Source organism: Charadrius vociferus, unplaced genomic scaffold, assembly GCF_000708025.1.
Source record: "Charadrius vociferus isolate BGI_N301 unplaced genomic scaffold, ASM70802v2 scaffold103, whole genome shotgun sequence".
In the NCBI taxonomy this organism is placed as follows: domain Eukaryota; kingdom Metazoa; phylum Chordata; class Aves; order Charadriiformes; family Charadriidae; genus Charadrius; species Charadrius vociferus.
The window spans coordinates 3,869,043-3,883,014 of NW_009648061.1; the positions used below are offsets into that span (position 1 = coordinate 3,869,043).

At 35.1% G+C, this 13,972-nt stretch overlaps 1 protein-coding gene across 1 annotated transcript in view; it reads right to left on the bottom strand.

Moving 5' to 3' along the window:
- Positions 1–1,581: 1,581 nt before the first annotated feature.
- Positions 1,582–13,972, bottom strand: part of MARCH6 (membrane-associated ring finger (C3HC4) 6, E3 ubiquitin protein ligase) — a 46,668-nt gene continuing 34,277 nt past the window's right edge. Inside the window, exons 18-24 of the mRNA XM_009883797.1 lie at positions 12,124–12,193; positions 10,876–11,057; positions 9,360–9,494; positions 7,163–7,252; positions 5,631–5,763; positions 4,563–4,698; positions 1,582–2,294 (exon numbers count right to left, since the gene is read on the bottom strand). Coding sequence (XP_009882099.1) covers positions 2,204–2,294; positions 4,563–4,698; positions 5,631–5,763; positions 7,163–7,252; positions 9,360–9,494; positions 10,876–11,057; positions 12,124–12,193 — 837 coding nt within the window. The 3' untranslated portion in view covers positions 1,582–2,203. The remainder of the gene's footprint in view (positions 2,295–4,562; positions 4,699–5,630; positions 5,764–7,162; positions 7,253–9,359; positions 9,495–10,875; positions 11,058–12,123; positions 12,194–13,972) is intronic.

Genomic DNA, 13,972 nt, shown 5'->3' on the forward strand with positions numbered 1-13,972 from the left:
GCACAAAGGCTTTTTCTTAATAAATTTTAATGTTAAGACCAGTTTGTCTGGATAAAAACACAAAGTTACAAGAACCACACTACTGCAAATTCTGCATGGTACACAGTAGTGCTCGCAATATTTGAGTGGCAAGACCATTTCGGAACTCTTTATGAAAGATATGTCAAAGACAGAATCTTGGCATGAGTAAGAATGTATGTTACCAGTGAATTTAATCTTGTGAAAATATATCTGTCCCACAATGTACACCACTGTAAATAGTCAAATGCAATATTTATGCACATCAAAAATATATGGGGCGAATACTTAATTTACCATGTAGTCAGTAACAGTGAATGAGAGAGAAATGTTTTGGATATTTTTCTATGATTTCATTTCACTGGAAATTTCCTAATAAATCACTCCAAAGGTTGAAAACCATCAGGACAACTAAGTCTGTAAAATAGTAGTTTCTGATCTTCTGCTAGTGACAGCCCGAAGCTCCTGCCACTAGATTTACATGCATCTGGCTTGTGCTCACTGCCTTACAACATGAGTCCAGACACCAAAAACGCACTACTACCATCACAGCCTGGACGACATTAGCTTAAAACACACCAGGTCAGAGATGCAATATCAATAAAAGGAGATGACTCTCTCAAAGCACCTGCCAGATTCTCAAGTATTAATTATATACACCTATGTTTAAGTACAGAATACTGAAGGACAGTGTACCGAGTAGCAAGTTAAACATTCCATCAATTTTCTGATTACTGCAATGGGTGTTCCCATTTCTCCCATTTAATCTAGGAAAGATACAGCAATCTAAGCATGTGATTTGATGCTACTTAAAGCTCTGTGATACTGTTATGTATTTTCTTTTAAAATATCTACATAAAAAAACCCCAAACATTACTGCAAAATAACTCTATCTACATCTAGAAATGACACAGACTTGATTTGGTGGCTCTTGTTTGACTGTGTCTTTGCAAAGAAATCTAACTTTTCCTTGCCTGTTTAATAGCATATGTATTTCCCTGCCCCACAGGCAATAAATGGTACATGATGAATCACTTCCTCAATATTATTCCCATAGAAATTCACAGTGACCAATTCTGAGGGAGATTTTTTTCTTGTTGTGGGTCGGGTTTTTTTTTTTTTTTTAAGTAATTGTGAAATATAAAATTAATACTACAATTTGCAACTTTGGTAACTTACAGAAAAACAGATTTCAAGCTCTTTAATTAAAGACCAGGTCAGAATGTTACTTACACTATGCTCTTTGTTTCTGTGCAAACACATCAGATAAGGTTCATCCCTCCTCTCGAGGTCATGAAAAATTCTATTATTGTAAGAAATTGGCTACAATTTAAGTTGTGAACCTATCTAATTTTCCTCGGTACCTTTAAATGCTTCCACCACCTAGTCTTAGTAAATTTTTTATGTATTGTTTCAAGCCAGGAAATGCTGATTCCCAAAGCCACCCTCCACCCCCCTCAATCAAACAGAAAAACCCAGCTGAGCCTCAACAAGTACATCTGAATTCTCAGAAGAGGAAATATTTTCTTGATTTAACAGCAACTGTACAATATTACAAACTCAGACACATGAAAAACAATCAGGCAATAGAAAAATGTACAACAGCTTTGGTGTTATACAAAATAATAAAAAAGACTTGACAGCAAGATACATAGTTCATTATGTTCTCACCACGGCCACTTCATTGCTGACTGTAAGACAGTTATTTACTTTTGATATTCTCTGTGTGGCCTTTCCACTCATGAAAAATCATACTATATTACTACAATAAGAACTGTTATGAACACCATAAAGTAAGCTCCAAATTTTATAAAAACATCTTGCCTCTTTGCACTATTGCTTTGTGGCACATTGTCAACAGAACAGCAGTCCAAAATAAAGTGACAACTAGATTTAATAAATTAATATACTTTTTTTTAAAGATGTACAATGCACATTCTTTTTAATCCAAGGTTTTAGGGTGTCAGGATACTTCTATTTACACATATACAGACCTCAGACAGCATTGATAACATCAGAAAATGCAGATAAGGAACACAGCCTTAACTGCTATCCGGATGCTACTAACAAAAGCCAAAACACTGCTGAGAGTATTATTGGGAGAGATATCCAAAGACTGAAGAAGAGTCTATGAAAAAAGGACATGTAAAGGCAAAGGGAAGGTCAAGATGTTTAATATGACCATCTATTCTTGTGAAGACTGAGGTGAAGTTGTTGATGTGCCTTGTTTACCAGACTTCCGTTCATAATTCACAAGTCGTTGCCCAACAAGGTACCTGGGATTAAATAAAAACAGTGAGAAATTAACTAAAGTTAATATAATTCTCTAACACAAATCCGCTTGTCTCCTTTGCTGCAGAAGTAGCTTTCTCATTTTAATAAAAGTTATTCTACAAGTGATCCCTCCCCCCTTAATGGTCTTCAACCATCCTCATCTTTTTTCTCAACGTTCAGGCATTTCATACCAGAATACAGGCATTTCAGGTTTCTTTACAGCCTTAACTTTGGTAGTCATACAATTCAGACATATACAAGCTGAATGAAGATATGAAATATAAAGAATGTGTTTGCATTATTTATATACCTGGCCCCTTTGCTAGATGATACTTTTAAGAGCATCTTTGTAGTGTCTGTTTGAGCCACTGCCACTTGAACAAGTGGAACAACACCTCAGATAGAACCTCCCGAGCACTTTCACTTGGTTTTATAAGTTCAAAAAAAAAGAATCTGACACAATGCAGAACATGCATTGGGTAAGAGTGAGAGAGGCTCAACTCATAGATCAAATGAAAACAACCCTGGTTGAAAAAAGTAAATATTGTAAAGGCATAACTTTACTGCAGCTCAATCTTTCTTAAAGGGAGAGAAAATATCCTAATGCTCCTCTATGTCAAGCCCAAGGGCTGCAAGATTCTTTTACTTAAATTCTGCTTCACCATCTCATCAGCTTAGCAGTTTTCCTACCTTTCACATTATTCCTTACTTCCTCTATATCATCGTTCCACGCTCCTACTTTTTGCCATCTAAATTCCTTTCCGTGCTTCCTGTTTGTATGCTGGTTCTACATGCACCTATGAATTCTTTCCCTGAAACCTTTTTTAGAAACTTTTTCACCACCGCTCCTTTTCTCACAGTACTATAACTAAACGGCCATCACATTTTTTTTTGTACATTTTAGAATCTCACAAAAACTTGTACATGCTCTTGAAATTTGTTACATGAAAGATTTAATTAAGAATATTTCTAAACCATAAATCTCTACTGGCTAGCATCACTATGTTTGCTTACTTCCTGAAATGAGATCATTACTTTAAGTTGTACAAACTTCCTTGTCTACAAGGATGGTTATAACATTGAAGAAGTTCATTTAATATCCAAGTAGTTTTCACTTAGATGTATTTTCACAGCTTTGTATCCTTATGTCTTATTTACACAAGAAATCAACTTGCAACATTAATGCAAGTTGCAATTCAGTATGCGTTCTGCCTGAAAGATACTAACATTTAGCTCAAAGCCCGTTTGTAAATAAAAATACCTGCTATACATACTACATTAGGCCAAATACTACAGAACATGTTATGAAAACAGGTAGGGAACAGGATTTAAATCAGCTGATCAAATAAAAGGTGCTAAAATATAAAGTGATCTGCTGAAAGTTTAATTCTAGTTACAATTCTCTTAATATTTCTAGATACTATTAATTTCACATTTACAACAAATAGTTAATGTATCAGGCAGTTCCTAAAATCTAAGATTCAAAGAAGTTTATTTTAGGTTTGACGCCTTTTATAGTCCGCGGAGAGCAAAACTGTTCTAGGGTAACTCAGGACATGAATACAACAAACTCATTTATTCCTTTTCAATACAAAAGAAGCCATGGAAGACTAGTTGCTGGGGTCTAAAACTTATTTTTCTAAATAAGCAACACAGAAGGTAATTAGAGTAACAGAAAAAATAAGGTAATAACACCAAAAAAGCTTAGAAACTAACCAGAAAAAACACTGGCGAAATGAGTATTTTAGCAGGCATCTGAGTAATAGTAGTAATTACTGAAAACATCAGAAAACAATACAAAATTTGGTAAGGAAAAACTATCAAATCAACTGAACATCCTTTAACAGGTTAATTGGGCTGATGAGTACAAAGAATAAGAAAAACAGGTGGAAAAAGTTGGAGAAACGGTTTTATAAACAGCAGATTGAGACATGATTTTACTTCCAGATATGTCATAATTATTGCAGTCACCTGTCCTTCAGTACTACAGAGGGGGAGACAAACAAGCAATCGGCACCATTTGGGGTAACATTTGGGTTAGACATAGGGGAGTGTCTTCCATTTATAGCCAATCTTTCCTGTGTTTATCTACCTGAACCACAGATAAAACATTTGCCAAGAAGAGTTTAGGTCTGCCTCAGAGGGTCATTTGTTTAGAATGGTGCTTAAAATCCCTTTTAGCCCTAAGTATCTACAACACCTGAATGCAATCTGAAGTTGCCAACACAATTTAAAGTGGAAAAATTAAAAAACCCACACTATATACTCACTTGTCATTTTTAATATGTTCATAAAGGCGCTTGAACTGGCGGACTTGGAAGGAGAGAATTCCCATCAAAACCACCACCATAAGCAGAAAAGGATAAATCCGTCGCTGAACAAGGTTTTGCATTTCAGCAGTAACTCCTACAAAACAAGGCACAACCCTCACATAATCTAACATTGCTGAAGTTACTCACACATTTCAACTTCTGTACCTGCTTTTTATTATACTGTAACTTCAGAAGAAGGGCTGTGAAATAAAGAACACATCCATTTATTTCAGAGATCCAGCTGCTGTTCATCTGAAGCATTAAAGCTGAAAGTTTTCCATTAACACAGTGAAAATCGACAGGAAAAAAATTGGGCTTATCAGCTCTTCTTGCTTATTGACTTCTGTATGCCTTGTATTGGAAGAAAGATGACACTACAGAAGTCTGCATTAAAGTGAGAGGTTGAAGAATAAAACAGGATTTCTTGAACACATTAGCATCAAAACTAACTAGCAACAGACAACTGTTGATGAAAAAGCATATCTACCCTGCTTCTAATAAAATTATTTCCCACAATTATGAGGAGATAGGAAAGGCTGAAAAAAAATAATATTTACAGTTTACATTTTAATACTGAATGAAAACCTCAAAACAAAACTAGTGTTTTCACCTGTTCTAAGCTTTCTTTAGAATCTGACAAGTCCAAAAAGATGTCCTCAGCTCAGCATAGCTCTTAGAGACTAAAATTAGAGGCTGATTGTCAAAAGAAGAAATGAATTAATCATTCATTTCCCAAACTAGCTAAATACCTACGTTTCTGCTGTTAGATATTATGCAGTCCTATACTTCTCATGTATCCTGCACTTGGTTCTTTAAAAAGCCAGTCAAAATAGTGTATTGCATTTCTCAAAAAACCCCAAACTGTTAAGATGACACAGCAATCCTTAAGCATTTACATTTGCTGGCAGAATAGTATTTTTTATTTTTTATTTAAATAACCTAGAGCTTGAAGCTTTATTTCCACAGGTATATTTACATTGCTCTAAACCATCAGAAGATAAACAGATATTCTGAATGTATACATACCTAATAAAGGTACAACGCCAGAAGCTATGATGTATGGTACACACAGGGAAAGTAAGAGAACAGAGATTACGGGTGCCGCCAGTTTACGGATTATGAAGTGTAAATCGATGTTACGAATCCCGTTTGCATATACCTAAGAAGAGCACGTTAGGAATAGAATGGATCAATCAGGAAAGCCATGCTTTGCACTTATAGTAATAATTACAAGGTTTTACACAATTCTTATGAGAGGAAACAGGTGTTCCCAACTTAAAGAAAACCACGATGGCCACAGTTGAAGAAGCAAAAACTCTGTGCCAGTCTCTATCAGGGGAGTCCCGGGAAATCATTTAAATAGTTCCCAGGAGAGCAACTTAATCTGGAATAGTGTTCTAATTTGGCTGCAGGAGTGCAAGGGACCAGATGAAAGATTATTAAATAGAGCTGGGGATGGTGGTTTTGTGGGTGACCTGGGATTGCTTTATGCTGTGAACTTGCTGAAAGAGGTTCTTGTGTATGCTAATACAGAAAATCTATTAAATTTGGTAACACAGGCAGAAAATAGGATCTTATTTTGTACTTGGCTGGACAGACCGGAGCCTCTGCATGTGGAGTCTGTGCCTGAAGAAGGGCCTCCCAAATTCTTGAGGTGCTAAGGTCCCAACGTGACTAGACTAATCATTGGAAAACACCTATTTCAAATGGCTACCACATACAGCTAGACAATGGCCTCTCTCCCACAGCCTGGATGTAACCATTTCTAAGGATGGCTCAGGAGAGTGCGTGTATAACAAACGGGCCCGGGAGAGCATTCCAAATGTAAGGAAGAGCCGTGGTATGCATGAAAAAGTACTCACAGAACTAAGACTACATTTCTCCAGTGTGACACCTAAAGTGATCAGTAAATGGTTTAATAACTGGGACTACACGCTAGACTTGAGAGGCACCTTTTGTACAGTACACACACCATAGCCATCACATATAGTGCAGGGCTGAAAAGTTACTTTCTGACAAACAACTGAGATACTTCATTGAGATGACACGTGTAAAACTTAAAAGTTACAATCAAGAAAAAAATACTTCAATGAAAGCAACAGGTCATGTGACTCAGAACTGCTTAACAACCAAAGGAGAATGTAAATGGCGTCTTTCCCCCTCTATGAATGAGGGAATCTCTACAGCTCTAGAGAAGGCAGAAATTCTCTGTTCTTGAGTGGTGGCCATAAATAAAGTCCGGTATTTGGACACATGTGAATTAATCTGAAGAAATAATGATGTTTCTCACTTTAATACAAACCTGATAAAATTGCATATACATATACGCAGCATTTCCTTAATTTCAAATTGCTGAGGTTTATTTTTGTTTTATTGTTAAGTGTACCTTAATGGATTAGGCTATACAATTTAAAGAAATTCTACAAGACTAGTTGAGTTTTACACAATTACTCAAATTACACTATCACTACAACGGTAACTCTGTTTTCTGACTCACACATTCAAAAAACGTTCAAAATTTATCATACAGATAATTCACATGTACAAATTTTTCCTACCTGTTCAATAACAGTTTTCAGCCACCACTGGGGACCCATCAGTGTTATGGCAGCAATTATTTTGGCATGCAGAACTCCAAGAGCCCAGTCCTAATTTTGTAAAAATGGACTGTTAACATTAACATCTTTTTAACAACCAAAAGCTTGTAGAGCGACTTGTTACTATTACTTATAAGTGAAGAGATAATTACTTTTCTATTTACATAGGACATTGTTTACAAGAGGTGACATCTTCTGCAAACTCCTGAGAAAAAGAGGATGCTCTCAAGCTCAACTGACATCTGTAAAATACTCAGCTCCATGGAACCAGGAAAATCAGCTACTGCTATTAAACCAAAGGCAAATACAAAATAAAAGCATTACACTTACTTAAAGCAACAGACTAACATCCTGGTACAAACTAATTAACACTTCTAACATTTACCTAGAAATAAGTTACTTTGATTTCCTTAAAAAAAAAAAATATAAAGAAGATATAAAGATGCTCACACAAGTCAGGAAACAAGTTGGTTTTTTTGTCTTTTAAATTTTAAATTGTTCACAAAACCCTAACTGATGTAAGAAAAGCTAAACAAATTAAGGCAATGCTCTTCACAAAAGAACATCATAATATTCAGATGAAAATTTATGCTTTATTATATACTGCAATTATTATGGCATGGAATTAAAAGAAGACAATATAACTACAGGCGTTTAGTAAACACTGCATATCATGAGTCAATCCTTTCTGAATGACAGATATTTGTAAGAGGCTCTTCAATAAAAACCAGCAAAACCAGAATGCAAAGTATAGGCTGACAAGGCAGAATAAATAGCTACAGAACTGGTAAGACTTAAGACATCATAGGTTAATTAACTTTCTTAAACTGATGGGGAAATACATTTTCTTTAACCAAATATTTAAAAAGACAGCTTTTGCTAATGTGTATTACCCCAGATATGTTAAAAAAATTTAAAAACTTATTACTAAAAAAGTCAGTGTTAAAAATTGCTTCATGTTTGCTCTGGCATGTAACATTTGTACAGCTCTATTCTTCTGTGAAAAAGAGAAGTTATTCTCAGTTTCAATACCTCCTTTTTAATTTAGAAAAAATCTCAAATCCCTCTAATTCAATATTTTGAAGAAACTCTGCCACATGAAAATCAAATATTTCAGTATATTTAATTGCAAACTTTTAAAGGACTAACATGCAAAAATTAAGAATTTTCAGAATCTCAAGCATTACAAATTCTTTCCAAAACTTTTTGGAAACCATGATCATCTACTGCTGCAATCACATGATGTCCTGACTTACTAGACATTTATTTAAACAGACATCTCCAAAGTATACTTGTACTATAAAATAATGGAATATTTAAATTAGCAGTCAAATTCTTCTTTGTATTATGGTTCTCAAACATTTGGATACTGAAAGGAAAGAAAAGCTTGTTTGTGGACAGTTTAGAAAAATCACTATCCCTGAACACTTTGTTATTTAGTAGTATGCATTCTAGATCTTTGAGTTATGGTTCCCTCAGTTAGGGTTTCTTTGAGTTACTAATTCTTTCATAATTTAGCCTAGGTGATGCAAGCGTTTGTCACTCAGTCTACTGTACCTTCATTTCTTCCACCAACTTGTAGGAAAAAGTTTGCACTCCCTTAACCTATGAGACTTGGCTGAAGAAAAACAAAACACTACTACTGCAAAATCTTGTATTAATGATTTGAGATCTCAACCTAAAACCAGAATAATTCTAAAGCATATCAAAATTTCATTTATAGTGTGTATCATCACTGAATTAAAAATTTGTATGGAAAAAAAAATAATCAGCTGAACCTCTTGCTGCATAGCTGTAGGCAGAAAGCTTTCCAGAAAGGTCAGACAGAATACGTATGTCTGTGCATAAGTACATACAGCTATACCAACTTTTGTACATAACTTTACAATTGTGCTACTGAAAAAAGTGTCTGTCTGATCACTGAAATGTAAAGATCCTCTGATGTCATCCCACAAAGTTCAACTTTTCATACTCAAAATTCCTAAGCATATCCTTTTGGTTTAAATAATCCTCACATCCAGACTGGGTGTCTTTTCTCTGTCATATAGAAACATGGGAAATGTTCTGAAGCACCGACTCAAGAGGAAACAAGAACTCCCATACCTTTTACGTCTAAGTAAAGAAATGTATCAACAGCAGAAGAATGTGAGCAACTGACCTGCCAAGGATAGAAGAGAGGTGTTTGATCCAAAGGAACTCTCAAAGGGGCAACGATGACCAGTTCAAACAGAAGACCAAGCAAAAGTGGAACCACACCAGCTAGCAGTATAGCCACTATTAATGTCTTCATTATCTAAAAAACCCAAGACATCTATTTAATATGTTTATCCGAGGATTTCTTTTTGTTTACACTTAAAAATGCAACGTCAACTACACACAGATGAAGCTGGAGAAAAAAACTACACAGACCTTCAATTCACATATATAGACGCCCTAGAAATAATTTTAATTACATACATAGTTTTGCAATGCAAGTTTTCAAGACTGGGTCCTTCTCCAGAGAAAAGTTTGACTGTGCCTAGTGGTGTCCATGTAATTTTAAACCATAAAAATCACTGTTTACTGTTATCAGTAGGGAGTACTACCCAATGGCACTTCATTACAATCAGCATTTGCATATGTTGGAAAATTAGAGAAGAATCTTTCCAAAACTGCTAATTTTTGTCCAGTGAAAACCAAATCTTAAAAATTCACTCATTATGGAATATTTCTGACTTAAAAATGAAAGACTTCATGCTTAAATGCTTCTCTAATCTAGAATTCTTTTCATTTACGTGCATCATCCAAAAATCAGACACAAAACTACTCTGACATAATTAGCATGATCAGGAGAAGGGACAAAGGACAAGTAGAGCATTACATTTTTAGCTCTGAATTTTCTTAAAACAAATTTAAGATTTCCTAAAACAAAACGATGGATAAGATATTTGGGAAATATGGTAGTACATGAAATACACACTTTACAATGCTCTTCTGTCTTCAATAATCCAATAAGCACACAAGCATGTCCATCACAAGATACCATTTATGCTAGGAATGTTTAAAATTACTATACTTAGGCAAGAAATCTATGATAAAAATCCTCAAAACAAAAACCATGATAAAAAGATGGGATATAAATTTGCTGCCATGATGAGAATCTGAACTCTTGGTAATAAAAAAACGATATTTTATTCAAAAATATTAATTTGAACAACAAAGATTTGGCAAATCACAAAGATCTTTCTGAAAATATGCATCAAGCTACTTTGTAGAAACATGTTCATCATCATCTATCAGCTTTACTAGTTGTTTTTTTTTTTATGTGATAACATCGAGTTCCTGAGTTAAGCTTCCAAGTGTATGAGAAAATGTAAATGTAGTTGAGGACACATCACATTGGATAACATAATGCTCATAATAACATACTCACTTTTAAAGGAAAACAGAAAAACATACACATATATATAAACATATATACACAAACTTATTTACACTGTTTGCTTAACATTGTGTTAAATGGCTTCCAAAAACAGTTACTCTGTGCAATGGGAATGTAAGCTGCAAAAGCTTCAAAAAGGTCTGAAAAGGAAAAATATAGTATACATTGCAGTGTAAAACCTCCAAGCAAAAATTATACAAGTTTGGTTAGATACTTTTTCGATAATTCAGTGAAATTTTTTCTGAAGACTCACCATGAGAGACCATTCTTTGACCTTCTGAAAAATGACTCTACGACCCTGTGGCATCCAGGCAACCAGCACTGTCACTGCGCGGATAGTCAGCCAACAGACATAGAGACCACAAGCAGCCGTGTACAGTTCATGGATTTTGGCAGTCCCCGTCCAAAATGACATTAACCATCGGCCAGCAAATACTGAAAACACAAACACTGTTAAATAGAGTAACGCCTTTTGATGTATTAAGGAAGGATGCCTATTAAAAAAATACTTAAATTTATTGTTAAATATCAATGCACAAATAGTATTATGCCTGAAACAGTATTTTTATACTATACCCATAAAGCATGAATGTGTGAAGCACTACGTAAATAGACAGATGATGCCAAATATACATGTAGATTTTTTTTTCCTGAAATTTCATTAAACCAGCAATACGTAAACCTTCAGAACTGCAAAGGCAATAATGAATTAGTGCATAAGCTTGAACTTAAATCTTATGAGCTATGTTTGGGTTATTTCACTGCCTCGTATAATTTTTTAAGACTTACTCAGGGGCCTTCTGAAGCTCTCTGACATAAATGGGAGACTTATTTCATTTTTTAATAGTGTTTCTATTCACTGGTATTATAGTGGAATTATTTTATGTACTACGATTAAAACCATGACAAAATTCGTAACTCTGATCTCAACACATTATTGACTTTAGGATCATTAATACAAGAAGGTAAAAATGACATGGTACTAAGGTAGCCAGCTTATAAAATTCACATGAGTTTAAATGTCTTAATTTGTTCCAAATTATTTTAGAAACTACAAAGTGGTTTTGATTTGGTTAAAGTACTTATTCATACATATTTGGGAAGTGGTACGTATATCACTTCAAAGCCTCCTAGTGACCTGTCATGATGACACCTTCAGAATATTTAATTAAAGAAGATACTGTAGAAGACCTCATAACAACCTATATATTTTCCTTCTTTAAGTGGTAAAGCAGGTGCAAGAGTATCATACTGTTTTTCTCTCATTACTACTACAGAGAGTGTCTCAGCAATTGAAGCTCTGCCCTTAAAAGAATGTTGTTCTACAACAAAACAAAGGAAATGGAAACCTCTGTCATTTAGATTTTAGCCCATGACCATTAAAAATGAGACCTATTTTCCCATGTTTTCTCCTTTAAACAATGGTTTCAAAACATCTGCCATTGTTGACCACGGCAACATGCTGAGTTGCTTTTAATCAGTTTTACAATAGAAGACTTACCTGGTAAGGTAAGGCAGATAAGACTAGCAATCAGTAATGTTATGCACATGAAAACAATCAAGAGAAATATCTGAAAGAGGAGAAAGAAACAGTTTGTGAGAAAGTTACTTAACCAAAGCCAAAAACCATACAAAAAGATGTATCACCCTAGAAAGGATGGTTCAAACACCAACTGATGTTTCACTGTATAAATAATTCAGTGATAAGAAACTGATCCACAGTACGTGCAGCACACCTAGAGTGTTGTGTATTTCTTTTAAGAGTTCACATCAGTTGTTGCAACAGTAAAAATTAACGTACGAATCCAGAATGACTGAAGTTCTTTGTTATGTTACATTAAAAAAAAATAATCTATTTCTGCACTGACCAGCACAACAGCTCTCAATCAACCCTGAAAAGTTTCCAGCTCTGTATGCCAGACAAGCAAGACAATGGTTTTATATTAAGGAAAACCTTGCTGAGAAAGTTTTTCCAGATGCTGTTGGGTTTATGTGACCAGCAGCTGACAGCAAAGCTGGTGGCTCCTTAGTCAGGTTTATATCTTACCAGAGAATTCTCATGTACTTGACTTCTTTAAATATTTGAATGTCTCGAGCAGCATGTGCTATGAAGTTCTGCTTCACTAATCACCAAAGCCACACAACAAGCAAGATTACTATGGGAAAACTAACACCTTAAGATAACAGACTACTGAAAGAAAGTTAAATCTGTAACATGCATTTTGCCTGATGATACTTTTGGTGACAATATAGATCATCTCATCTTCAGTACTGCTTAAAGGAAGAAAAAACTTGTGATTTTGTAGACGTTAGCCTGCGTGAAGAGGGATGATTCCAGAATACCCAATTACTTGCAAGGTGATAGCCACATACCCTTTTTCACACAGAATATTCTCTTTAGGGTTAGGGATCCCAAATGACAAAAAGAAGAAAAACAGAGTAACTGACAACTGTACTGCAGGCAAAAAAACTTCTCAATGGTGAGGAACACACGGTGCGACTTGCTTGGACTAATACTGTCCAAATAGTTACTTAGGGAATGCTGGGGAAAAGTCAGTCCATGTGGGAATAAATAACACATGAAGGACTAAAGCTGATACGAAGCTTTTAAATGCCATACAGGGCTGCTTCTTGGATCAGTGAGCAAGAGAAGGTACACACGGAAGAGCAACTCTTGACTTGGACGTAAAAAATTCACAGGCAGCTAGTCATTGTATCACAGAAGAAGCACTAACAGTGACTGCAATATATTCAGACTCAAAGATGTTGTAAGGACAGCCCTTCTTCTCTCCAAAAATCCACCGCAATAATATGATTTCAAGAAAGCAAACTAGCTAAAATCAGGACACTTATTAAAAGAATATAGAAAATAGCAGTCAAAAGAAAAAATGCTCAGAGGAGATGTGTTTAGATAAACTGAAGTGAAGGTTTGGCAAACTCACACTACTAATCATAAGACTTAAAAAAAAAAAATCTCCCCAAAGTCATCACTGTAAACTAAAAATGGCTCACAGAAGGTTTTTCCAGAAGTTGGAAATAAATCCACAGAGGAAAAAAAAAAACAACCCAGAAAATGAATGAACTCGTATATATTCTAGCACAGGCATTCATGCTAAGAAGGGAAAAAGGGACAATTACCACGGAAAGATGACTGGCACCACTGCCTTCATCAGTAAGTGCGGATTTATGCTAGATTAAATTTGTCTCATTCAGAGCATGCTTTGACTTCCTGTTAGGACCAAACCGAGGTAGCAGCAGCTGTTATGAGAGGCAAATTCGTTCTGCTTCCCTAGCCTTCTCATCCCCAAGCTACTTCCTCACACTGTTTCCTCTACATCAGTGTTGTAGCT